At 36.1% G+C, this 25,292-nt stretch overlaps 1 protein-coding gene across 1 annotated transcript; it reads left to right on the top strand.

Annotated features, from left to right (window-relative positions):
• Window positions 1–23,783: 23,783 nt before the first annotated feature.
• On the top strand, window positions 23,784–24,740 carry LOC128127304 (uncharacterized). The gene has a single exon (XM_052765763.1). The coding sequence runs from the start codon at window positions 23,784–23,786 to the stop codon at window positions 24,738–24,740; it is 957 nt and encodes a 318-aa protein (XP_052621723.1).
• Window positions 24,741–25,292: the final 552 nt, after the last annotated feature.

The raw sequence follows: 25,292 nt of genomic DNA, 5'->3' as shown, positions 1-25,292 counted from the left end.
ACATACGGAAAAACATCAATTTTCTAGAAACAAACATTGGTCTTGAAAGAAGGCTACATTTATACTAGTAGAAAATATAGGATTTTCTAGGAACAAACAAACAAAAATAAAACATTTCATTTTAGTTCATACAAACATTGTCATTTAATACCTATGAAACTCACCAGCTTAAATGCTGATCTACTCTTTCAAAACTACTTGTATGTCCCAGGGATTCAGTAATTACAGGTAACAAACAGCTTCTGAAGAAAGGACGTTGCGGTGCCAGTTTAAATTCATATTTTGGCATCATATTGTAATTGGTTTTGAACATGTACCTTTTAACAATGTAAACTTTCAATTATATATATGATGGTTATATTGCTTTCTTTACTATGTATTCAATTGTTACGGTACTACATGAAGTCATCCGCCCCGAACGTTTCCGCCGTTCCGGTTTGGGGGTGTGACATCTACAGACATGAGTAGTGTGCCCCATTCGGTTGCAATTGTTTCATTGCAAATCACGGCAAAATCCGTGATGATGAAAATTACACTTGTAACACTTCGGGAGTGTTCCCTCATATGGTTTGATTAGTGCTGAAGTGGCAGGGGTCGCCACTTGTTGCTGTTGCATGGCAGGTCTTTGAGATCACTTGCGCTCCTTTTGAGCTTGAAGCTTTCGTTTCTTATACTCAGATTTGTGGCATTAGGTGTCTGTGACTGTTATCATTTGTTGATTTCCTGGATTGATACAACAATTTGAACTGTCAACACCTTCTCCATCCTTGATTGCGTTGCCAGCGTTGAAGTGTGCAAGGACAGCTGCCACGGCATCTATTACCGCGGCTTGGAAGGTAGTGGCATCTATATGAAGGATCGGGGTTTCATCGTTCGGCTGACTATTTCTGGATGATGACATGATTCTGTTATACGAAAAGAAAAGGAGTTCGTGCGTGATTATGGTCGGTCCTACATGTATTCTACTCATTCATGTAAATGTATATTTTCTCGTTTTGTTAAACTATTATCGGTGGTTTGACACACATCCCTATGATGCAGTGCTGGTAAAGAGTTGAAGTAAGTTTGTAGAATGGTCACTAGATGATTACTATTTCAAACTAGGCTATCATTGGTTGGTGGATAACATGATCCAACCTTCGATAAGAATTGGAAGTGATCCTTGAGCTAATTTACCGCAACTCAATAATTTGATGAAAGTGAGGTTTAGATAGAATTCTAACGATAGTAGAATGAAAGTATTTGAACAAGGAATGTCATATAAATTCACCGACTGTCAATATCATTGATATTTAATATGTAATAAGTTTGGGAAAAATGACCTTGGAGTAGGTCTTACATCATATCCGAAGTAGAAATGTTTTGACAGCATAAAGGCCTAACTAAAAAGTACTTACAATACATGGATAGTTACATAGAAAAGTGCTACTTGGAGCATAGATACGAAGACTATTCCTTAAACCAAGGTAAGAAAGGTAGAATATCTCCTACTGGTGACGCTTATCCCTCGGGTGAACCCTTAGTTCAGTCAGCTGACGCTCCACATCAAGCAGGTGCCTTTCGTACACCCTTTGGTGTACTCGGAGCTCTATGACTTCAGCTAGCTCTTGTTGCAGGGCCTCGTGGTCTCCCCTAGATCTATCATGACCATCTTCCAGATGAATGGTGTGGATGGTATGCATTCTCACATTGGCATTAACTTCTGGGATTCGGTGGAGAACTGTCCTGCCCTGAATTTCATTTCGGGCAACTCTAAGGACCAGGATTGGCAAGACTCTGTCTGCTGAGCCTCCTTCGCTCAGGTCTTAAAATCTTCGGTCTCCATTGAATGGCGTGGATTGATTCTGCTCTTGGCTCCATGTTTCCAAGCTTTCCAACCAAGAAGGCGTCGGACCTTGAAAAGCCAGACGAGGGTTAGGATTTGGGACAGGAGCCATCGGGGGTAGGTTAATGACCTCAGGCTCAGAGTCAGAACCATCAGAAAAGCCTTCATCTTGGTGATCATCCAAAGGGATTGGGTGATCCTCCTCTAGCTCTGCTTCAAACCATCCACCATTACCTTGGTTAGGGAAGTACGGGTTGCCGTGGGGATGGAATCCAACCATGTTATCTACGCGAGAAATTTGGAAAAAGAAATAATTAATAGACGTACTAATTGGATAATTATAAGATGATCTTTCTCAGTTACTTCAATACTTGTATAGTGCATACCCGTTATATGTAATCAAAACAGGATAGGCCTTCGAATAAGTGACCTGAACTCCAAATCCACAAGGAACAAGGAGTAAAGCAAAGGTCACAGATTCTAAGTCTATAACATCCTAGTTACATATAACATTAGCGTATCCACTTAGCAACTATTGACCTACTAATGAAGAACTTTAGTTATGGTAACACAAAATACACCTATAGTATTTTAGGTTTAAGTTTTGTTCTAATGTTTTCATTGTAGTTGTATTGGTAAGTTTTTAGACTTGTTGCCAGATCACAACCATTCTCGGGCATATGCTAATCACTTCTCGGACCAACATAGTTGATCAGGCTATTTCACTCCCAGAACTGACCATACATCCCCGAGTCAACTTGTGATCTTCAACAATCGTAATACTTTTGTTCTGTCCTAGTGACACTGATTTTAGTATGAATGCAGGTATGTATACTTGGTTAAATATTTTAGTATTTAAAAGTATAAACTCTTGATCAGAGTATTTTAATCCCGCTGTGTTTATGGTTTGTGTATCTTTTATGGCTTGATATACTCGATTCACTATAAACGATGCTCTGATACCAATCTGTCTCACCCCAAAACCGGAACGGCAGAAACGTTCGGGGGTGGAGGACGTCTGTGAAGTTTATAAGACACCAAAAATGTAAATCAAAATAAGAGATGAGTCTTGAACGAGCTCCATCTTCTAAAAATCTGGCATCAGTACTTGTCTACTAATGACCTGAGAATATAAGTTATTTTGAAAGACTTTATCAGCTTTACAGCTGGTGAGTTCATAAGCATTTTAGTGTCATTGTTTGTATGAAAAATGTTTGTAAGTGTTTGATGTATAAGTTTGTAAATGTTTGTAGTAAATGTTTGTATCTCCTTGAAAATCCTATATTTTCTACTAAACATAGCCTTCTACCAAGGCATCAAATGTTCTGTATGCTTGTTTATTGTAAGACTCTGTATTTTCCCAAGTGTGACTATCATTAACCAAAAATATAGTTTTTACATTAACCTTTATGTGAGAAGCTCACAATGTGAATGCAATGGGGAAATAATAAAGCACTGTAGTGTTGTATTATAGTAACTACTGATGTACTATCTACCTTAATCCGACCGTTAATTAAGGTGTAATGTGAAATGGTTGCACCATACTATCGACTAATAACAAGACGTTTGAAAGACGTCGGAAGAAATGACATTTGGCACCCGTAGACTTGCAAGTCCCACTATAGTGAACAACAAGGTATAGGATAGTCAATCCAATATAGATCTATACACAAATTCACGCTCTCTCTCCAGGAGACTCCGGATACAAATTGAGCCATGGCAGGTGATGCCATGCCCCGAACGATGGTTCACATTTATGATGTAGTATACTTGTATATGTATTGTATGTACTAGAGTATTGTATGTTCTCTCTGTTTAGTATGTAGAATGTTCTCTTTGTTTCTCATATAGTATGTTCTGTTTCTCATATAGTATGTTCTGTTTCTTATATAGTATGTTTTGTTTCTCATAAAGTATGTTATGTTTCTCATATAGTAAGTATCGACTCATGTATGAACTGAGTCTTTGTATGTTTCATTGTACTAGAAGTAATGAGTAGTATCTTCCTAAAGTATACCTATTATAGTTTACTAGTAGAATTGTTTGTATAACTGAATGTATTGAACTGAGATGAAAGCTTTTATGTCTTTTATATATATATATATATATATATATATATATATATATATATATATATATATATATATATATATAAGGATCAAACGACACTCGGACAAACAACAGGGTACTCTAAGTCCACAACCAAACGAGGAACAGGAAAATAAAGTGAGTTATCAGTCCTAAGTCCTTCAAACCTTACTTATATAACTGTATATGCATTAGACATGGTTTTGACAATATATAAGTTTAAAAAGCAGTTTTGTAAAACCTTTTGAAGAGTTTAAATAAATATTGATGACTTGATGTCATGTTATAAAACAATTTAAAAGCAGTTTGGCATATAGAAACAACTTTGCTAAAGAGTTTAACGTGTAAAAGAGATTGATAAACATTTTGAAGTAGTTTGTTTGATAAAACAGCTAAAAGTATAGCAAATCCATTTGTTAGATAGTTATTAATCACATGTGATTGATATAATAAGTATAATGTTTCAACTTGTATTCCCCCCCCCCCCACCCATAAATGCATTTAAATTCATTTAAAGGTAGATTAAGGGGGGTATGAACTCACCTGTAGTGAGTGGTTTAGATGAACGAGTGGTATAGGATGCTAAGTGTCAAGTAGGGGTGGCAATTGATGACACGACACGAGAAAAATACACGACACGAAACGAAATTGAGACGAAATTAAAATTTGAGTTCGTGTTCGTGTCAGGTGTAAAAAACACGATGTCATGTCGTGTCGTGTTCGTGTTCAAAATTTGACATGAAGTTGACACGATTTAACATTTTTGTCGTGGTTTTCGTGTTTGTCGTGTTTTTCGTGTTATGTATGAATAAATATTAATTAAATACATTAATTGTTCAAAAACCCGAGATCGTGTTAGTTCAAAAAAAACCCAAGATCTTGTCATGTCGTGTCGTGTTCGTGTTACATAAAACGTTGTCGTGTCGTGTCGTTTCAGACAAAAACACGACACGATGGCCCGCTTTCCCACCCCTAGTGTCAAGTGAAGACTTCAGCACACACATGGATCCTATTTATCATATAATGATACATATGCATCAAATTAGAGTTTTAAACAACTAATTATGCAAGTAAAGACACCCTAGGACATGGAAAACACTTTGATTCAAGTTCTAGAAGTACCAAGGGTTGCATCTAAGGGTTGTATGGCCTCACAAAGGAGTTTACGGCCAACATGGAAGTCTCACATGAGTTTACGGCCCAGGGGTAAACCCCCATGAGTTTGCAGCCGTAAACTGATGGTATTTTGTAACAAATGGTGTTTTAAGGTCTTACAAGTCATTAGGAAGTGCTCTAGGTTCAAGTCTAAGCCTTAGGAAGGAGTGGTGGTACAATTGCACCACTAAATAGTGTTTACGACCCAAGGTGATTGCCTTGGCCGTAAACACCATATGTTCTTGAGTTTCTTGATATTTTCTAAGAGTTTAACAAGTGATTCAAGCATATAACAAGCTAAGAGTAGTGTACTTACTTATAAGAAGCTTGTAAGGGTGTTTAAGGTCCAAGAACACTAGTGTAAGTTCTTGGTGTTCTTGGTGAAATGAAGAACACTTGAAGATCTATCAATATGAAAGGATTTCATGGATGAAATCATGTACAATCACTTGATAAAGAGATGTAACAACTAATCAAGAGAAATAATTTTTACATTTTTGGAAGATCGGGATGAAGATCTTGTGATACTTGAGAGATAAATGGGGTTTCTAGCCTTGAAATGGAAGACACATGAGGAAAATGATGTAAACTCATGTATTTAACATGAGTTTATGGCCAGCTCAAGAGTTTATGGCCCAAACATGAAGGTTTAGTCGTAAACTCCTCATAATGGATTTAAATCTTGATTTTGGTACAATGAATTCAAGTAGATACTTCCTAACACCCGATTCATGAATATGCTAGGCTTAGAGCACTCAAACAGACTCTAATAAGTGCTATATGATAGCAGAAACAAGTCTGACTTTGATTGAATTGATTGATTGTACAAGATAGAAATATCGGGTTGTCACACAAACCTCTCACCACACTAACACAAAAAGGTGTACCTTTCAATTGGACTGAGAAGCAAGAGCTTGCCTTCTGAACTTGAAGCGAGCCCTCTGTTGTGCACCAGTGCTATCCTTACCGGAGGGAACCGAAGATTTTATAGTCTACTATGACGATTCAAATCAGGGTTTAGGCTGTGTACTTATGCAACGAAGGAAGGTGATAACATATGCATCCAGGCAACTAAAGGCACATGAAGTGAACTACACCACCCATGATCTTGAGTTAGGAGCTGTGGTCTGCGCCCTAAAGATTTGGAGGCACTACCGTTACGGTACAAAGTACACCATTTTCAATGATCACAAAATTCTCCAGCACATCCTGAATCATAAAGAATTAAACATGAGACATCAGAGATGGGTTGACCTACTAAATGATTACGAGTGCAAAATCAAGTACCACCCAGGCAAGGCTAACATGGTAGCTGATGCCTTGAGCCAGAAGGAATATTCAAGTCGTAACGTGAAAACTCTATCAATCACCATTCAATCCCACATAACCTCACAAATCAAGAAAGTCTAGTCGGATGCATTAAAACCAAAAAAAACCGCGAGTGAATCACTGCGTGGAATGGAGAAGAGTCTTGAAGTCAAGGATGATGGAGCATACTATTTCATGAACAGAATCTGGATCCCTAAACTTGGGGGATTTAGAGAAGTAATCATGAATGAGGCTCACAAGACACGATACTCCATCCATCCGGGTTCAGTTAAGATGTACCTAGATATCAAACAACATTATTAGTGGCCAGGTATGAAGGCAGAGGTAGCCACTTACGTGGGCAAGTACCTCACTCGCGCCAAAGTAAAAGTGGAATACCAAAAGCCCTCAGGATTATTACAACAACCAGTGATACCCGAGTGGAAATGGGAACAAATCACTATGGACTTTATGACCAAATTACCCAAGACACCTGACGGGTTGGATGCTATATGGATAATTGTGGATAGATTAACAAGATCCGCTCATTTCATGTTAATCAAGGAATATTACAAGATGGAAAGATTGACTAGAATCTACATCAAGGAGATTGTAAGACTTCATGGAGTACGTGTATCTATTATTTTGAATCGAGATAGTAGATCTACTTCACGATTTTGGCAGTCGCTTCAAAAGTACCCTCACTTATTCTCGCATCCACAAACCTAGCCTTCAAAAGAATTTTGGGACGAATTTCCCTCTAACGGTGAGATGATGTAACAACTAGCAACTTAGCTAGTAAATTTTGAATTACTGTAAACATCATCCATTGTGACACATGTAATTCTAATTTGATATCAAGCACTATGCTCAAATTTAATCAATGATCATAAAGTAAAATTCAAAACTCTACACAAAACGTTTCAAATAGTAAATTGGGAATCGAAAACCCTATGAATCCCGGTTCAAGTTCATTATGGACTAGGATTTTCATATTGGGCCTAATGGACCCATACGCACTCAATTTGACTATCCTGGGCTTAGAACCCTTAAATGGGTTCTAACTAGACCCACATTCATAAAACTCAACATTTTGGGTCATATGGGCCTAAAATGGTTCATCTTACCTCAAATGGGCCAAGTTGGACCACAACAAATTATAATAACCTTAATGGGCCTTGTTGGGCCTTAAATAAATTAATTAGCCCTAATGGACCATAAACCCATTCCTTTACACCATAGTGGGCCGTGAACCATCCGAAGGGCCCAATGGGCTGAAAATCAATATTAGGCTCCATAAATTCAAGCTAAACTTAGAATGGGCCTAAACTATCGCATTCATATCCCTCTCAGCCCAAAAATCCCAGCCCTATATATATATATATATATATATATATATATATATATATATATATATATATATATATATATATATATATATATATATATATATATATATATATATATATATGAGTGTAAAAAAAGGGTTGATTTGCATTTGACATATCACATTTGCATGGTGGTTTTCCATGCAAATTAACCTTTAAACAAACCATAAATCGCATGCATTTATGCATCCATCACATTCGCACATCTCTCTTTCCCCCTCTTCTTATCCTCTCGACTGAGAGCAAGTCCAAGAACACACACACACACATTTTCAAAACACTCTCAAAAATTTTTCCTTCTTCCATCAAAATTTCGAGATTTAGTGTTGTTTCCAGAAGGTTTTTCACCATAAATCATCATTCCTTGGTAATTTTCCTTACATATCCAAGTTCTATAACTTCATTTTTCTATTAGAACACTCCTTCTAAACTATTGTTTGTGATCATACTCTTAGAAACCTCCTAAGTTCGAAAATCACTCAAGAAGGATTGCTAAAGGCCAAGATCTCTCCATTTCTTCTTCAAAACCAAAACATCAAAGCAAAGGTGAGTTCATACGCCCTTGTTTTCGGTTTTTACACGTTTTTAGGGGAGAATACAAGTGTTTATGTGTAGATCTATGTATTTATGCATGTTATGTGTGATTTTCTTGGTTATTGTTGTGAATATGTGTTAGACTTGACATATCTCGAAGTTTTTAACAAAAATGGGTGAGAATCATAAACTAAAACACACTAGTCATCATACTGCAAAGATAAAAGTGTTTTATATGTTTAAGATGTGAGAAACGAAATAAAAATCTTGTATAAGGATCATTTTGACAAATAAAGTGAAGTTTGGGACAAATGTGACATTTTCGGTTTTATAAGGATCAAAAAGGTCATATTTGCATAAAACTGAGGTTTTATGATAATCACACTTTTCAAAGGACCAAAGGTGTAAATTTTAGCATTATGGGCTTAAATTTTGGGCCTTACAGTTTTTGGGCCCAAAATGCGAAAAATGTAAATTTTTAGGGATTAAGATGTTATTTAATCAAAACTTGAGCCAAAATGAAAATAAACCAAAAATAAGGGCTAAAATGACACTTATTCCTAAATTAGGCCAAAAATATAGATTTTTACTAAATAAGGGCTGGAAATGTCAATAAATGTATTTTGGACCGAAATTGTAAATTAAGTTATAATTGGGTCGAAAATGCTAATTTTAATGATTTAATGGGCTAAAAATGTTATTTTTCACCAAAAAGGACCAAAAGTGTCATATTATTCAAACAAAGGCTGAAAATGAAATTTTTTGTGAAAAAGGGACTGAAATTCTCAAATATGTATTTTTGGGCCAAATCTGCCAATTATTAAACATATGGGCCGAAGACATACTTTTGTTATAAATTAAGGGTTAAAGTGGTATTTTTTTAAATTGAAATAAACGAAAAATATCGTTACAACCAAACATTGTACTTTTATAACATTACGGGTAAATGTTTTCGACTAAAAGTACAATACCATAACAAACATACGAAATACAACTACGGTACGACTATCGGGCTTAGTACTCCCTATACATGCTTATTAGGCCTTCGTGATCCATTTGCATGTTTATTGTGCCCAATATAATCATTACATGTCTATTGGGCCTTAGTGACCCAATTACATGCCTAATGGGCCTAACATAGCCATTACATGCTATTGGGTCTTAGTGGCCCATTTGCATTGCTAAATTGGTCTGGAATATTCATTATATGCTTGATGGGCTACAACGTGTCCGCCGCATACCTAATAAGCCTGAAAATAACTTGCATGACTAATGGGCCACTATTGTCCTTCTTCGTGTTTGTTTGGCTTTATCCTTTCACATTCAAGAATCATCTGGTGGATTGTAATCAAAATACATATAACGTTATACATATTCATGGGGTAATAATTGGGATCTAGTGAGACCTGTCAGTTGACACCACAGAGTGTATGGTCGTAGCCTGTAGTTATAATCAGAATCTCCTAGAGGGAGAGCGAGAGTTTGTGTATAGATCTATACGGGGGTGACTCGCCCACACCTGAGTTGTTCGCTACAGTGAGACTAGGCCAGTCTAGGGTGACAAAATTTTAATCAAAACCGGCGTTTCGAAAAATGCCAAGACGGGCGAATTAGTCACTATCATGCATGGTTATAACGACTCACATTGAGATCCATTACCATCTAAACATCACGGAAATCATATTGATACAAAACAATTCACACGATAATGCAAGGACTATAATGCTTTGATAAATCAGAAAATTTTTGGATTTTCTAGGAAAATACTATCATTCAATACTTTCTACTTACATCTAACATAAAACAAGGAAATTTTGGATTACTTACTTATGCATGTTTTTGAAATGGAATTCACACATACATTTATACTCGATCATTACATAATCTTCAGACAATTTATAGAAAATATCGGATTTTCTGGGTTATACAAACAATACAAAATCTTTCAATCAAACATGCTTATGAACTCACCAGCATTATATATGTTGATCATTTTCAAAATAACTTGTATTCTCAGGTAAACATTAAGCTGAAAAACCTTCAAGTGTATTTTGGGACTTTCTTTTGTGAAATGTTAATCTACGTACAATTTATGTTTTCAGATATGTAATGTTAAACAATATACTTGATATAAACAATACCATTTGTACTATGTAATGTTTGGTGGTGATTGTGTTATGTTTCATGTATATTCAAGTGTGATGATATTTCAATATATAGTCACACGAGCCCTCGGACGTTTCCTACGTCTGGTTCGCGGGTGTGACACCATGGAATCAAGCTACAACAAAGAGGTATGTCATTCTACTAGATTTTATATTACATGTACTTCATAATATGCTATTTAGGATAATACCTTGGAAAAGTAGATATTTGCATGTATAATAGAGAAAACATAGATCCAATGTATTTAGGGTTGCACGTACACCTTAGGAGTGTTAGAATGCTCAAAACCCAACAGTGGTATCAGAGCCTAGGCTTGTTTTCATTATACTTGATGCAAATTGCTGAAAAATGTCGAATTTCTGCTCACTACCCAGTTGACTCACCGAGTCCATCATGGAACTCGATGAGTCCATGCATATATTCAACCAACTCGTCGAGTCAGTTCATGCACTCGACGAGTTTGCAGGCTTGAGTGCAGATTTTCGAGTTTTGGTGCTGGAATTGGTCTAGAATCATTATCTTAAATTGTTTTAGACTAATAAAACTTGTTTTTAATGTGGTAATGATTATGGTAAACCAATTTCAAAGTTATTATCAAAGTTTCAAGTTTTATATATGTTTATATAATTCTTGAAAATTGTTGATATGGATTGTTCATGCTTATGAGTTTTGGTAGATCATAGGAATTATGTGCAAATTGTTTGTTAGTGTAATTCTTGATCTTTATGACATTGTATGGATTCCATAACTTGTCCTCAAGTTATGGAACACCAAAAGTTTTTTGTGTTACCTTGTTCTTATGAGTTAATTTAGATTAATAAAAAAATTATGTGATAGTTGTTTTCAATCCAAATTGATCTACAGGTTGTTCATAAAATGTGTTTTTCTAACTTGTCCTCAAGTTATATGCAAAGTCACATTTATGAATCCTAAAACTCATAAAATTGCCATAAGTTACACAAATGAAGTGTCTTTTTCCTCATAAATATTTTTATGGACTCCATAACTTGTCCTCAAGTTATGGATGTTCGAGAGTCTCTTCATTAGAGTCTTTAAAACTTTAATTAAACTCATAAGTTATGAAAATCCAAGAGTTTTGAATAGTTTCAAGATTTTCCCTCAAGTTTTGGAATTTGTAAAGTTGTACTTATGAATGCTTTAATTCCAAATCAAGCCCTAGAATTTTAAAAAGTTTACTTCTCCCTTCATTAAAAGGGTATAAGGTTACTGCCTATAAAATTACAGTTTAATGGGTGTCCACTCTCACCTACCACTTCCTTTACTGGTGGAGGGTCGTTAGCCGAACGGGTAGGAAATGACTCTAATTCTCCCTTCATTAAAAGTATAATGATAAATACTAAGTAACTAAACACTTATAAATTCTCAATCTTAGTTACTCAGGAAAATGTGAAATGGTGCTAACCCATGAAATTGCACTTTGCACCTTTGTTAAGTCATTAGTGGAGCGTGTGTGGTTAACTGGCACACTAACATGGGACTGAAAATGTCTGGCAAAGGGTAACTTAATGTTTATCATAGATTATTGGAGCGCGTGTGGTTAATCGGCACATCGATTAGGCGATAAAGTTAAGGGTACCAAGTTAATTTGCATGATTATTCACACCTTGTTTGTGATCATCGACATCCCAGTCACAAACTTGAGAGGGCACAATCGAGATTTAAACATGCCATTGAAAGTTCAATGGATATCAAAAGATCTAGGAGTTTCAATCCAATTAAAACTTAATAATTTATTTTGTTTTTCATGGTGGAAATTGGTAAATCGTCATTTACCTACCTTCAAATATTTTGTAGCTTGGATTACGACATCCCTCTTCCAAGTTATAAAATACTGTGTTGGTTCCTAACCTTAGTATCTCATATTGGGTGTTATATTAAGGACTTTAAATCAACTAATGTGACATCCCCATTTTCACGGCCAAAAAAGACCGATTTTGTTTATGCTTTGTAAAAATCAGAGTACTTCTTTTCGTAAAAGTGTTGCGGAATTTGTTCCCAGAAAAACACGATAAATACATTATCAAAACATTTTCGAAGAAACGTATTTTATTCATTTTAAAACATTTGGGATGTCATCGTCAATACAGAAACATAAGCATAAACGGAACTTACATTTATTTAAACTAGTGATCTACGTCTCTTTAATCTCTCAGTGTAATGTGACTTCATATCAACACCTGTGATATAAATAAACAGAGTGGGTCAGGTTGGGAAACTTGGTGAGTACATAGGGTTTTCAACCCACAATAATATAATTATTATGTTTAAACAACCAAACAATCAACCCAATAACCCATCCTGATTATCTTCTTTACTCTTAAGGATCTATCCGAAGAGTCATCTATCCTACATTCGTTTATTCCGAAGTCCCTTGTTTCCAGGGTTATAGGACTGGCACTAAATCCATAGCTGTCAATGCTCGTTCGTAAAACACTAATTCCATAGTTGCTATAGTTTATTCATCGGGTACTAAATCCATAGCTACCAGTGTTTATCTAATAGGTACTAAGTCCATAGCTACCAATTCCTAACAGGTACTAAGTCCATAGCTACCAGTTCCTAACAGGTACTAAGTCCATAGCTACCAGTGTTTGTCCAATAGACACTAAGTCCATAGTTGCCGATGTTATTTGTTAGGCACTAAGTCTATAGCTGCCAATGTTTACTCACATCATCTTTTATCTCTCATCATTCATCTACCCATTCCATACCCAACATACTTGTATATTTAAAATACATATACAGTTCAAATCATTTAAAACATGTATAAAAAAAATGTTCATCCAGCATAGACAGCAAGTATTCAGATAATATGCACACATACCACGTAGTTTATATAAAATACTTCATATCTATGTGTAAGATGAAAGTAACTATGCACTCACCTGAGAAGGTGGTGATTCGGTATTCAGACAGAGCTTCGTTTACTTTAAAATAATTTCCTTCGACGAAACCTAGTATTATCACCACTACATTTTAGTCTAATATTTACGGTGACTATATATTAGTCTTATTATTATTATTATTATATAAGTGTTTAAACAATAACCACTATGTACAGAAAGGGCCAGACATAAAACACCGAAGGGCAGGACCATTTTGGCGTATAGCACTTCTGAAATCCACCAACCCTATGCGGCCCTTTAAACCAGATTCCCCGTACCGCGAGTAGTTAAAAAGATATTATAACGACATTTATATAAGTCATAATAATAGCTCAAATATTTATTATAAATTTATAATAACAATACTAATTTTAAATATAAACTATATTTAAAATAGGGTAAGCATAACTTACTTACAAGGGATTTTAGCTAGGAGTCGGGCTCTGCAGGGGCAGAACTTCGTCGTTGAATCTTTCTAAGAAAGATTCGTGCAGCGCTTCAGCGCTCACCTTACTATACTAAAACTACAGAAAGAGAAGTTGAATCACGAGGGACCGAAATGCTCGGGGGATAAGGAGAGAAAGACTCTTGAATCAAGAGAATGGTGCAAGAAATATGAGAGCCCAAGCCTCTTATTTAGAGTAATTGAATTTACAAAAACTATCCTCCATAATTACTTAATGACCTTATAGTTATATAAACAACTAAACACCCCTTTATAATACTATGTTAAAAAGATTTAACGATATTTGCACTAAACTGATGTCGAAAGAACTCAACATTAGTCTTATAATGACTGCATCGTCGATACCTTTCTAATGATATATACATATGTATATATATGTGTACGTATATATGATTTATACTTTATTTTAATACGTAAATATGCTATTATAATTTGTAACCCGTTCATACGAACTCCGTTTTTGACGTTATTTATATCCACGCGTAGGTGGAGACGTACTCTACAGCTTTCGTTTAGACTCCGTCGGCTAATTTTGAATTTATTTTTAAAGTTATATTTTTAACAGGCCGGGACAAGATTGGTCTGTTAAAATCTCATAACTTCTTTATCCGATGTCCATTTTCGTCTGTCTTTTTATCGTTACGCTACTAATAACAAGATCTTCGATTCTCGTTTAGTTTGTGTCGGCTAAAAACTGCTCGATCTAATACTCGAACTTCGGGCTGTACACCGCTAAGCCGAAACTTCGAAAAATCATAACTCTGTCACAAGAAGTCAGATTTTGGCATTCTTTTTATGGAGGATCTCAGGTTAACATATTATACGACTTTCATTTAGATTATTAAGGCTAAAAGAAGCTCTATCATAAATTCACTATTTACGTCTTCGCGGTGTCGTGTCGGTTCCGTCGCTAAACTTCGACGGGTCATAACTTCTTCGTTATAACTCGGATTTCAGCGCTCTTTATATGTACAGAACCCTTGAGACATATTATAAAACTTGGTTAAGATTATTTATTCTAAATAATCTTTTGTCGAAAAGTCGTTTTCGACCCCTATTATCTCTAAATTGACTAGCCTGGATCTACGGGCGTTACAATTATCTCCCCCTTACGATGATTACGTCCCGGAATCATCAACGAAACAGGACTCACATGATGACTCCATATGATATCTCTTCATCCTATGTAATAACCGTAACTTTGATGTTTCTTCGAATGAGTATCTAACTCTAAGACTTCCTGATTGCAGGCGGTGTCCGATCTTGTACCCGCTCTCTTTCTCATGTTAGACTTCCAAATCATTGTCTTCATGGTGCGATCTAGATCTTTATTGGAGACTCCTTCTTTAACAAACTTAAGATAAGTTTCTTCCTTTGATTATCATAATAGACCGATGGGTCATGTTCTAATGACCTCCCCTCGCATGATGCATCGCTTGGACTCAGGTCTTTTAGAGTCAAATTCCAAAACAGACTATACCTTCCTTCATATTCTAACCACATCTTAAAAGGTAGCATTTCTAGCTACAAGCAACCTTTTGTGATACCTCTACTGATCGCTTTTTATTTCAATCTTTCGTCTTAAGTCAGACGCTACATCGGACTTGATGCTCTAAACCACATAACATACTCAACGTAATCGGACTGAATTTGATATGACCACTAGGGTCGGAATAACAATCATCTTTTTAGTCATTACCGAAACGATGGTAACGACATACTTGAATAAAACGGTATCTATTACTAGCTTCTTGGTAACCTTGTGACTTTCCCGGATCCAAGCGTGAGTCCCGTGCTTCCGGTAGTATATGCATCTACTACCTTTCACACCTACTCATACTCGTCCCAAGTATCGTCTCATAGTTTTCCAAGTCACCATACAAGAAAATCACATAACAGTTTATCACATAGGTGTTCAAGTTCACCCTAGACTATGCCTCTAATAGGATACATCATATTGTTCTATCTCTTAGGCTACCTCGTAACTCGGTCTTCGGGTATGGATTCCTCATCCTTGGTTCCTTGCATGGTTTTCTGCCTTGTCAAGGATCATGTGGAATGCCCTTGGCCTTGGTGGTCTGTTTGGCTTTGCTCCTTCATTTTTCTTTGGGCAATTTCTTGACAAGTGCCCCTTGCCTCCACATCCGTAGCATACCTTATCATTATGTGTACAGTCCTTGGAATAGTGTCCAGTCCTTCCACACTTGTAACAAGTTACCTCTTCGTTGCACTTCCCACAATGCTTCTTCTTGCATTTATCACACCATCTGGCTTCACCTCCTTCTCCTCCTCCAAGCTTTGAGAATTTGCTTTCCTTGTTGGACCTTGAAGATCCTTCAAACTTCCGCTTCTCTCCTGCCTTATCTTTTTCTAGACCCTTTTCTCTTATTTGGGTCTCTACATTCTTAGCTGCCCTAACAACTATTTTCAAGGTAGTTTCCATTTTCACCATTGGGCCAAAGTCAGTGGGCAATCCGTTAGCAAATCTATCAATCTTAAAGAGTTCAGTAGGAACCAAGTAGGGAAATAGCTTCATCCTCTTGGTGAATGCGGTGGCATACTCATCAACACTCATCTTCCCTTTCTTTAGGATCTGAAACTCGTTGTTCTGGTCTATCATATCTATCTCTGAGCAGTATTGCATGTTCCAAAAACTCTTCCCATGACATCCTTAGGGCTTCTCCTCGTGGCATCGTATCTGCCAGTAGCTTCCACCAACTCAACACTCTTGTTTTCAGTTGTCTTACTGCGAAGACAGTCTTTTGTTTCTCGCTACAGCTGCAGCTCTCAAACACCATCTCCAGCTCGGAGATCCAATCCATAATCTCAACCGGCTTTGGGCTTCCTGAGAGACTTGGTGGTTTCGCACCCAATAAATTCTTGTACATTCCCCCATCCTTGTCATTTCTCCTTTCCGGGCCATCCCTTCGTTCACCTTGAGTCCCCACTTGACTCACTTGGCGGCTGTAGTTCCCTTCCTCCGATTGCTCGGGAATCAGTTTGGGTTGCTCAATGGGCATATTAGGTTCGTCCCTATTCAACATCTGCCTCATTTCTTCCCTTTGTTCAGCTAACATAGCCCGAACCATTGCTTGGACTCCAGCCATGGTGATTGGCTCGGGTACATCTTCTACTACGACAGGTATTTGCTGAATCACTGGGGGTTGATTCCTATTCCCATTTGCATTCCCAACTCCACTGCGGTTTCTTGCCATTTTGATCTATACACCGAATAAGGTGAATCTAGATCTTAATTTAGGATTGACGTTTAAATCATCCTTATCACTCCGAAATGTTTATATGCTAGTTCTAATATCGTATTTGTACATTTAGAATCCTAAACACATAAGGTTTCCAGATCCGGTCGGCAACAGACCATAGATCCGATCAAACTATAGCATAAAGAATAACAAATCATTTTGCACATAAAATCAATTTAGGCATCATTCCTAAAATAAGCTAGTGCTTGTGTCTATTCAGGTGTATTACCTAAATGTATAAGACACACTCCACACAATCATCACTTAGCATTCTAAGTTTAAGTCTAGAAATTTCCTACAAATTTCTAGTTCGCTTAAACTAATGCTCTGATACCAACTGTGACATCCCCATTTTCACAGCCAGAAAAGACCGATTTTGTTTATCCTTTGTAAAAATCAGAGTACTTCTTTTCATAAAAGTGTTGCGGAATTTGATCCTAGAAAAACACGATAAATATGTTATCAAAACATTTTCGAAGAAACGTATTTTATTCATTTTAAAACGTTTGGGATGTCATATTCAATACAGAAACATAAGCATAAACGGAACTTACATTTATTTACACCAGTGATCTACATCTCTTTAATCTCTCAGTGTAATGTGACTTCATATCAACACCTATGATATAAATAAACTGAGTGGGTCAGGCTGGGAAACTTGGTGAGTACATAGGGTTTTCAACCCACAATAGTATAATTATTATGTTTAACAAACCAAACAATCAACCCAATTACCCATCCTGATTATCTTCTTTACTCTTAAGGATCTATCCGAAGAGTCATCTATCCTGCATTCGTTTATTCCGAAGTCCCTTGTTTCCAGGGTTATAGAACTGGCACTAAATCCATAGCTGCCAATGCTCGTTCGTAAAGCACTAATGCCATAGCAGCTATAGTTTATTCATCGGGTACTAAATCCATAGCTACCAGTTCCTAATAGGTACTAAGTCCATAGCTACCAGTTCCTAACAGGTACTAAGTCCATAGCTACCAGTGTTTGTCCAATAGGCACTAAGTCCATAACTGCCGATGTTATTTGTTAGGCACTAAGTCTATAGCTGCCAATGTTTACTCACATCATCTTTTATCTCTCATCATTCATCTACCCATTTCATACCCAACATACTTGTATATTTAAAATACGTATACAATTCAAATCATTTAAAACATGTATAAAAAAACATTCATCCAGCATAGACAGCAAGTATTCAGCTAATATGCACACATACCACGTAGTTTATATAAAATACTTCATATCTATGTGTAAGATGAAAGTAACTATGCACTCACCTGAGCAGGTGGTGACTCGGTACTCAGACAGTGCTTCGTTTACTTTAAAATAATTTCCTTCGACGAAACCTAGTATTATCACCACTACATTTTAGTCTAATATTTACCGTGACTAATTATTAGTCTTATTATTATTATTATTATATAAGCGTTTAAACAATAACCACAATGTACAGACAGGGGCCAGACATAAAACACCGGAGGGCAGGACCATTTTGGCGTATAGCACTTCTGAAATCCAACAACCCTATGCGGCCCTTTAAACCAGATTCCCCGTACCACGAGTAGTTAAAAAGATATCATAACGACATTTATATAAGTCATAATAATAGCTCAAATATTTATTATAAATTTATAATAACAATACTAATTTTAAATATAAACTATATTTAAAATAGGGTAAGCATAACTTACTTACAAGGGGATTTTAGCTAGGAGTCGGGCTCTGCAGGGGCAGAACTTCGTCGTTGAATCTTTCTAAGAAAGATTCGTGCAGCGCTTTAGCGCTCACCTTACTATACTAAAACTATAGAAAGAGAAGTTGAATCACGAGGGACCGAAATGCTCGGGGGATAAGCAGATAAAGACTCTTGAATCAAGAGAATGGTGCAAGAAATATGAGAGCCCAAGCCTCTTATTTATAGTAATTGAATTTACAAAAACTATCCTCCATAATTACTTAATGACCTTATAGTGATACAAACAACTAAACACCCCCTTATAATACTATTTTAAAAAGATTTAACGATATTTGCACTAAACTGATGTCAAAAGAACTCAACATTAGTCTTATAATGACCGCATCTTCGATACCTTTCTAATGATATATACATATGTATATATATATGTGTACGTATATATGATTTATACTTTATTTTAATATGTAAATATGCTATTATAATTTGTTACCCGTTCATACGAACTCCGTTTTTGACGTTATTTATATCCACACGTAGGTGGAGACGTACTCAACAGCTTTCGTTTAGACTCCGTCGACTAATTTTGAATTTATTTTTAAAGTTATATTTTTAACAGGCCGGGACAGGATTCGTCCGTTAAAATCTCATAACTTCTTTATCTGATGTCCATTTTCGTCTGTCTTTTTATCGTTACGCTACTAATAACAAGATCTTCGATTCTCGTTTAGGTTGTGTCGGCTAAAAACTGCTCGATCTAATACTCGAACTTCGGGCTGTACACCGCTAAGTCGAAACTTCGAAAAATCATAACTCTGTCACAAGAAGTCAGATTTGGGCATTCTTTTTATGGAGGATCTCAGGTTAACATATTCTACGACTTTCATTTAGATTACTAAGGCTAAAAGAAGCTCTATCATAAATTCACTATTTACGTCTTCGCGGTGTCGTGTCGGTTTCGTCGCTAAATTTCGACGGGTCATAACTTCTTCGTTATAACTCGGATTTCAGCGCTCTTTATATGTACAGAACCCTTGAGACATATTCTAAAACTTGCTTAAGATTATTTATTCTAAATAATATTTTTTCGAAAAGTCGTTTTTGACCCCTATTATCTCTAAATTGACTAGCCCGGATCTACGGGCGTTACAACTAACTTGAATTGCTCCCTTATAGATGTCTAGATTAGACAACTATGGTCTTCCCAAATCTTTAGGAACAAGCTTTCCTATTAAATATGATATCCCACATGGCAATCAAGGTGAAAGATTAATCCTTTTGTTGTTCATTAATGGCACTTGAAATCGTATTTCACTTCCTCCACCTCATTCAATTAATCTCCCTAACCTACAAATTTCAAAGACTTAAAAAGTTCAAGGTCACTCAAGCCCTATTGGCAAGATGGAAAGTCTATGTGTTCTTACATCTTGGAAGATGAAGTCACATATTGATAATCTGGGAGAGTAGGGTGTCAAAGTCTTGAAGAAGTTGGCTGATTGACTGGGTCCTTTAGTCACTTCCTGATGACAGACCACGACATGACCCTTAATGATCTTACGTATTTGCTCGACGCTATTGAATCAACAATGATTTGGAGCATTGGTAAATCAAATTAGATTGGAAGATCTACTTCCCAAACCTATTTGGACATTGACAATGGTGACATTGGAAGTCCAGAAAAACTTTCTCTTCCCAATGGAAAGGGATTGGCCATGGTCAAGTTATTTAACCAATGGTAAAGAGAAAGGGTAAGTCTGAGACAATCAAGTGTACCATTTCCAAAGAGTCCATATGTTTCTCTTTCCAAGAGAAGGGAAATTAGTTGTGAAGCTGCCCAATTTACCTAAAAGTTCATAAGGATGGTAAAGTAAAAAATGTTTAACTCTATTTTAGGTAAAGTCTAGTATCTAACTCCATTAAGTCTCTTTTGGAGATTCTTAATACATGATGTAATATAAATTACATTTTGATGTTTTGTAAGAACATAAGGAAACCTAAAGAAAGAGTATGCTGATCTGATCGCGAAGATGGATCTTGATCGCATGGTTCGATGATCAGAATTTTGAGTTGCTACTTAAGAGTTATGATATATTTCTTAGGAATTAACAACATGTTTTTCATATGTATTTGCATTGTAAGGACAAGATATTTTCGCAAGTTCTAAAATTAAAGAAAAAGTTTTGATTTATTTATTTTAAGTATCCATACAATGGCATTTGTGAAAAATTGTTGTTTATATGTTTCCTTTGATAAACCATATTGCAAATTGGATTTGATTCTTTCATTTGTGATAGTGTCATAATTTACCAAATAAGGAATGTTTCTCATCACCCAAGTTTCAGTTGGATAGAAACTTGGAATCATGCAACTGGCATTGTATGATGAATGAGAATTTTCATCTTAAGTCCTTGTTCACATGTATGCGTGAGTCGAGTGAAGGACTGAAGGATTGGGTACACTAGGTTGTGCGCTGGTCAGGTCCACCACAAAGGTCGATAAGATTACTCCTTATGATTTGCTAAGGTTTAGTAAATATGGTTACACTTACAAGTTTAAGTGTAATTCTGAAACATTGGAAAAGTTTTAATGTATGGCAAAACGAATGAGAAGAATCAAATTAGGTAGAAAGTTAAAATTTTCTCCAATCTGAAGAGATGGGAGAGTACTTAAGTATCGTGTTTTATGATTATCTTAGTGATTATAAAACCATATCACAATTGATCCCCTAAGTACATCTTAATACATTTGTTTGGCTAAGCAGAGGAATCATGAATTGTTGAAATGGTTAAATCAAAAGATAAATCATACTTCGTTCCAAAATCAAGTCTTAGAGTCATACTTCAAGATTGAGCCTTGAGTGACATAATCTTAAGAAAGTTTTAAAACAATTGTCAAATGTAGAGTAAAATGTTTTCTTACTCTTTTACATTTGAAATTGGTAAGTTGTGATGCTTTGGATAAAACAAAGACCAACTAAGACCAATTGTGTGAAGTGTCTATTTTTTTAAGAATCCGCACTAACTCTTGAATATTTGTTTTGTCAAGGAATGGTTCTTGACAAAGAGAATATTATATGTCAAGAAGTCATTGGGAGTCTTAAAAATATCTTGAGATAGTTTCAAGAACTAATCAAGAATGAAACCTATTGTATAATCACTAGCACACAACTTGAGGTTTGTAAGGCATTGTGTTGGCATATTCTTGTTTATGTGCCATTTCATAAAGTTGACTATGCTTGTGAGTTCTATGAGTTCTAAATTGTCTGCATAACAACCTGGAAGCAACGGTAGGCCCTTGTGCTACCAGGAGGCTAGAAATTAAGATTGAACAAGTTCAATCCATATGAATTTGGATTTGTCACTAACCATGTCTTATGATTAAGGTTTTGACAAATTCACATGGATAGGAACACATACACCATAGAATCTAAGTGTCATAAGGTTTCTCTTCGATTCATGAAAATGGTGGTGAGGAAACTCTTTCACTAAGTAGATTTTAAGTAGATAACAATTGTGATATTTTCATTCTTAAAGTCGTTAGTGGAGCGCGTGTGGTTAATCGGCACACTAACATGGACTTGTGAGAATGACAAAAGGTCTAAACATTATGATTACGACATCCCTCTTCATAATTGTTTAGACACACATGTGAGTTATTTATGGAAAGGTGTATCATTTTGATAAAGTCTTATCAAAACAATCTCGTATCAGAAATCTGAACTTTGGTAAGAAAGTCAATAAAGTAATGATTTCTAGATGTCCAGTTAATTTCTGGGTACATGTCAAAGCTAGTGGGAGCATAAGTGTTATTCTAGTAAGATAATAATCATTATGCTAGTGGTAGCATGATTATTATGTTAAATGTTGCAAGTTAGCAATGTTAATTATAGAAAACAAAAGTTTCAATTCACTTTGAAAAGTTGTTTTGCTATAATTAAGGGAGAGGATTTTATACTTCATTCCAATTCTACAAGCTTAGATTGAGATTTTAATCAACTTTAGTCAAGGATATACATGAATGTTATGTTGGAATGGTTCAACATAAGGAAATTCCATATATGTTGCATTCTCAAAATTTGTTTATGATTACGGCATCCCTCTTCACATTTCGAATTGTGAGAACATGGCAAAAACAATATTTTAGCAAAAGTCTGGTCATTTATCACGTCTTTATGTGAGACATCCTGAATCGTGTCTCATATGCTTTGGGTATAGGCTCGATCACATGTGCTATAATTGATCCATGCATGGATCATGAAAGCCCAAAATGTGATGGACTGGTGATTACTAGTGGGCTAGAAGGTGGTTTGGGCTCAATGGTTGGGTTGTGCATGGTAACCCACAAATTGAATTAGGGTTGCATGAAGGCCAGGGCAACATTTTTAAGGCTTCATAAGTGCTAAAAACGTTACTTTTTACTTCATAAAGCCTCCTAGCCGTTTTTATCACTCTTTGGTGGATTAGGGTTACACTTTAATGCTTCTGATGGCTCATTAATGTTTCTTATGGCTCCTTAATGAAGCATAGACGTTTTTTCTTCATCCTCAAGTGTCTTGGACGTTTTTTTGTGTTATTTCAAGAGTTTCCTTAAATTTCATTTACTAGTTTTAATGAATAATTAGTTGGTTGGCTTGTAACCACCAAGTTTGTAATAAAGGCTTCATATAAAGCCAAGTTTATGCATGGGAAAGATAATACACGAATTTTTAATCAAAGAACCCTTTGTTTACTTTGAATTATTGTTATAATTCACAAATTATCTTGTTGGGACGTGTTCTTGACTTGATACGAACTCAACCCAATAGGTCTTGGATTGTTTTCACCGGTATACAACTTAATATGTCTTGAGTTGTTACTAATCTATCCATTTCTTTCCATTCACATATCATATGTGGTTGTTATTCTAGCTTAATTTACCTAAACATTACCCCACTCACTAAATCAAGCCCATACACGCATCATAAGTGGTATCAGAGCGCAGAATGGATTTTTATGATCCGAAGTTCCTACAAAATCTTCTAGAAGCATCAAGAAGCATCCAAGAAGTTGGAAATCCAAGGCAACCCCGTCGTGGTGAACATAGGGTTGTGGAAGAATTCAAGGTGTCTGAATTGCCTGAATTTGTTGGTGGAACTGATCCTGAATGCTACTTGGAGTGGGAAAGGAAGATTGAAAGAATGTTCGAGTTCAAGGAAGTTGATGACGAAAAAAGGTGCAAGTATGCCATTCTCAAGCTAAGTGGTGGTGCTTCATTATGGTTTGAAGGGCTTAAGGCCAAGAGAACCCATGAAGGCAAAGAAAAATTTTGTTCTTGGCTTTCTCTAAAACGAAAGCTAAGAAAGAGATATGTTCCTTCTACTCATAGAATTGCCACTTACAAGAAGATTGCTGATTTGAGGAAAGGAAAAATGAGTGTTGGAGAATACATTGATGAATTTGAGATGTTGTCGTTGATGGGGGATATTGAAGAAATTAAAGAACAAAAAATGACTCGTTTTCTAAAAGGGTTGAACTACAACATTGCCAATGTTGTGGAGTTATATCCTTATGCTGATTTTGGAACTCTTTGTGGTTTGTGTTTGAAGTTGGAGGGGCAAGCCAAAGAACGTTATGGTGGGAGTTCAAGTTCAAGTCTCGAAAGTCCCAAGTCAAAGTCGTGGTCCAAGCCCGAGTCTAGCAATAGACAAAATTCTGTTTCTACTCCTTCTGGTTCTAGTAGTGTTCCCGTTGCTCCTAAACTTACTAGCGGTACCAAAGAAACTAGTTTGGAGAAAATTAGATGTTTCAAGTGTCAAGGTTTTGTTCATTACCAAAATTCTTGTCCAAACAAAAGGGTGGTGACTTTAAGGGAGGCCATTGAATGTTGTGAAGAGTTGGAGGAAGAAGAGAGGTTGGAGGGTATTTTTCATGATACACAAAAAGAAGAGGAAGAAGAGTAGGAGGTAGAGTACGAAGCACCGGTGTATGATACAGTTTTGGTGCTTAGAACCCTTAAAACTCAAGGGGTTCAAACTGTGGCTGATATGGATCAACGAGACCAATTGTTTCACACCAAATGTTTGGTTAGAGACAAGTGGTGTAGTTTGATTATTGATGGTGGAAGTTGTATTAATGTTGCTTCTAATGAAATGGTGACCAAATTGGGTTTGTCTACTACAAACCATCCAAAACCATATGCTCTTCATTGGTTGGATGATGGAAGCAAAATAAAGGTGACAAAACAGGTTAGAGTTGGTCTAACTATGGGGTCTTATGAAGATGAAGTGTTGTGTGATGTTATTCCTATGGATGCATGTCATATTTTGTTGGGGCATCCTTGGCAATTTGATAGGGATGTGTTACATAGAGGGAGGAGCAATGAATATGAGTTGAAACACAATAATAAAAAAATTGTGTTAAAACCCATGTCCCCAACGGCGATAAGGTCCATGAATTCTAAACAAGTAAAAAAACCTAATCTTTCTGTGTTTTCTAGTGAAAGGGAGGTGGAG

This window comes from Lactuca sativa, chromosome 7, assembly GCF_002870075.4.
Source record: "Lactuca sativa cultivar Salinas chromosome 7, Lsat_Salinas_v11, whole genome shotgun sequence".
NCBI classification, from domain to species: Eukaryota; Viridiplantae; Streptophyta; class Magnoliopsida; order Asterales; family Asteraceae; genus Lactuca; species Lactuca sativa.
Note: the sequence above shows the minus strand (reverse complement) of the source record. Positions and strands in the feature narration are given on the sequence as shown.

Bases quoted from the DNA above. Each gene is read 5' to 3' on its own strand.
- LOC128127304 (XM_052765763.1), top strand. From the start codon at position 23,784: ATGGATTTTTATGATCCGAAGTTCCTACAAAATCTTCTAGAAGCATCA.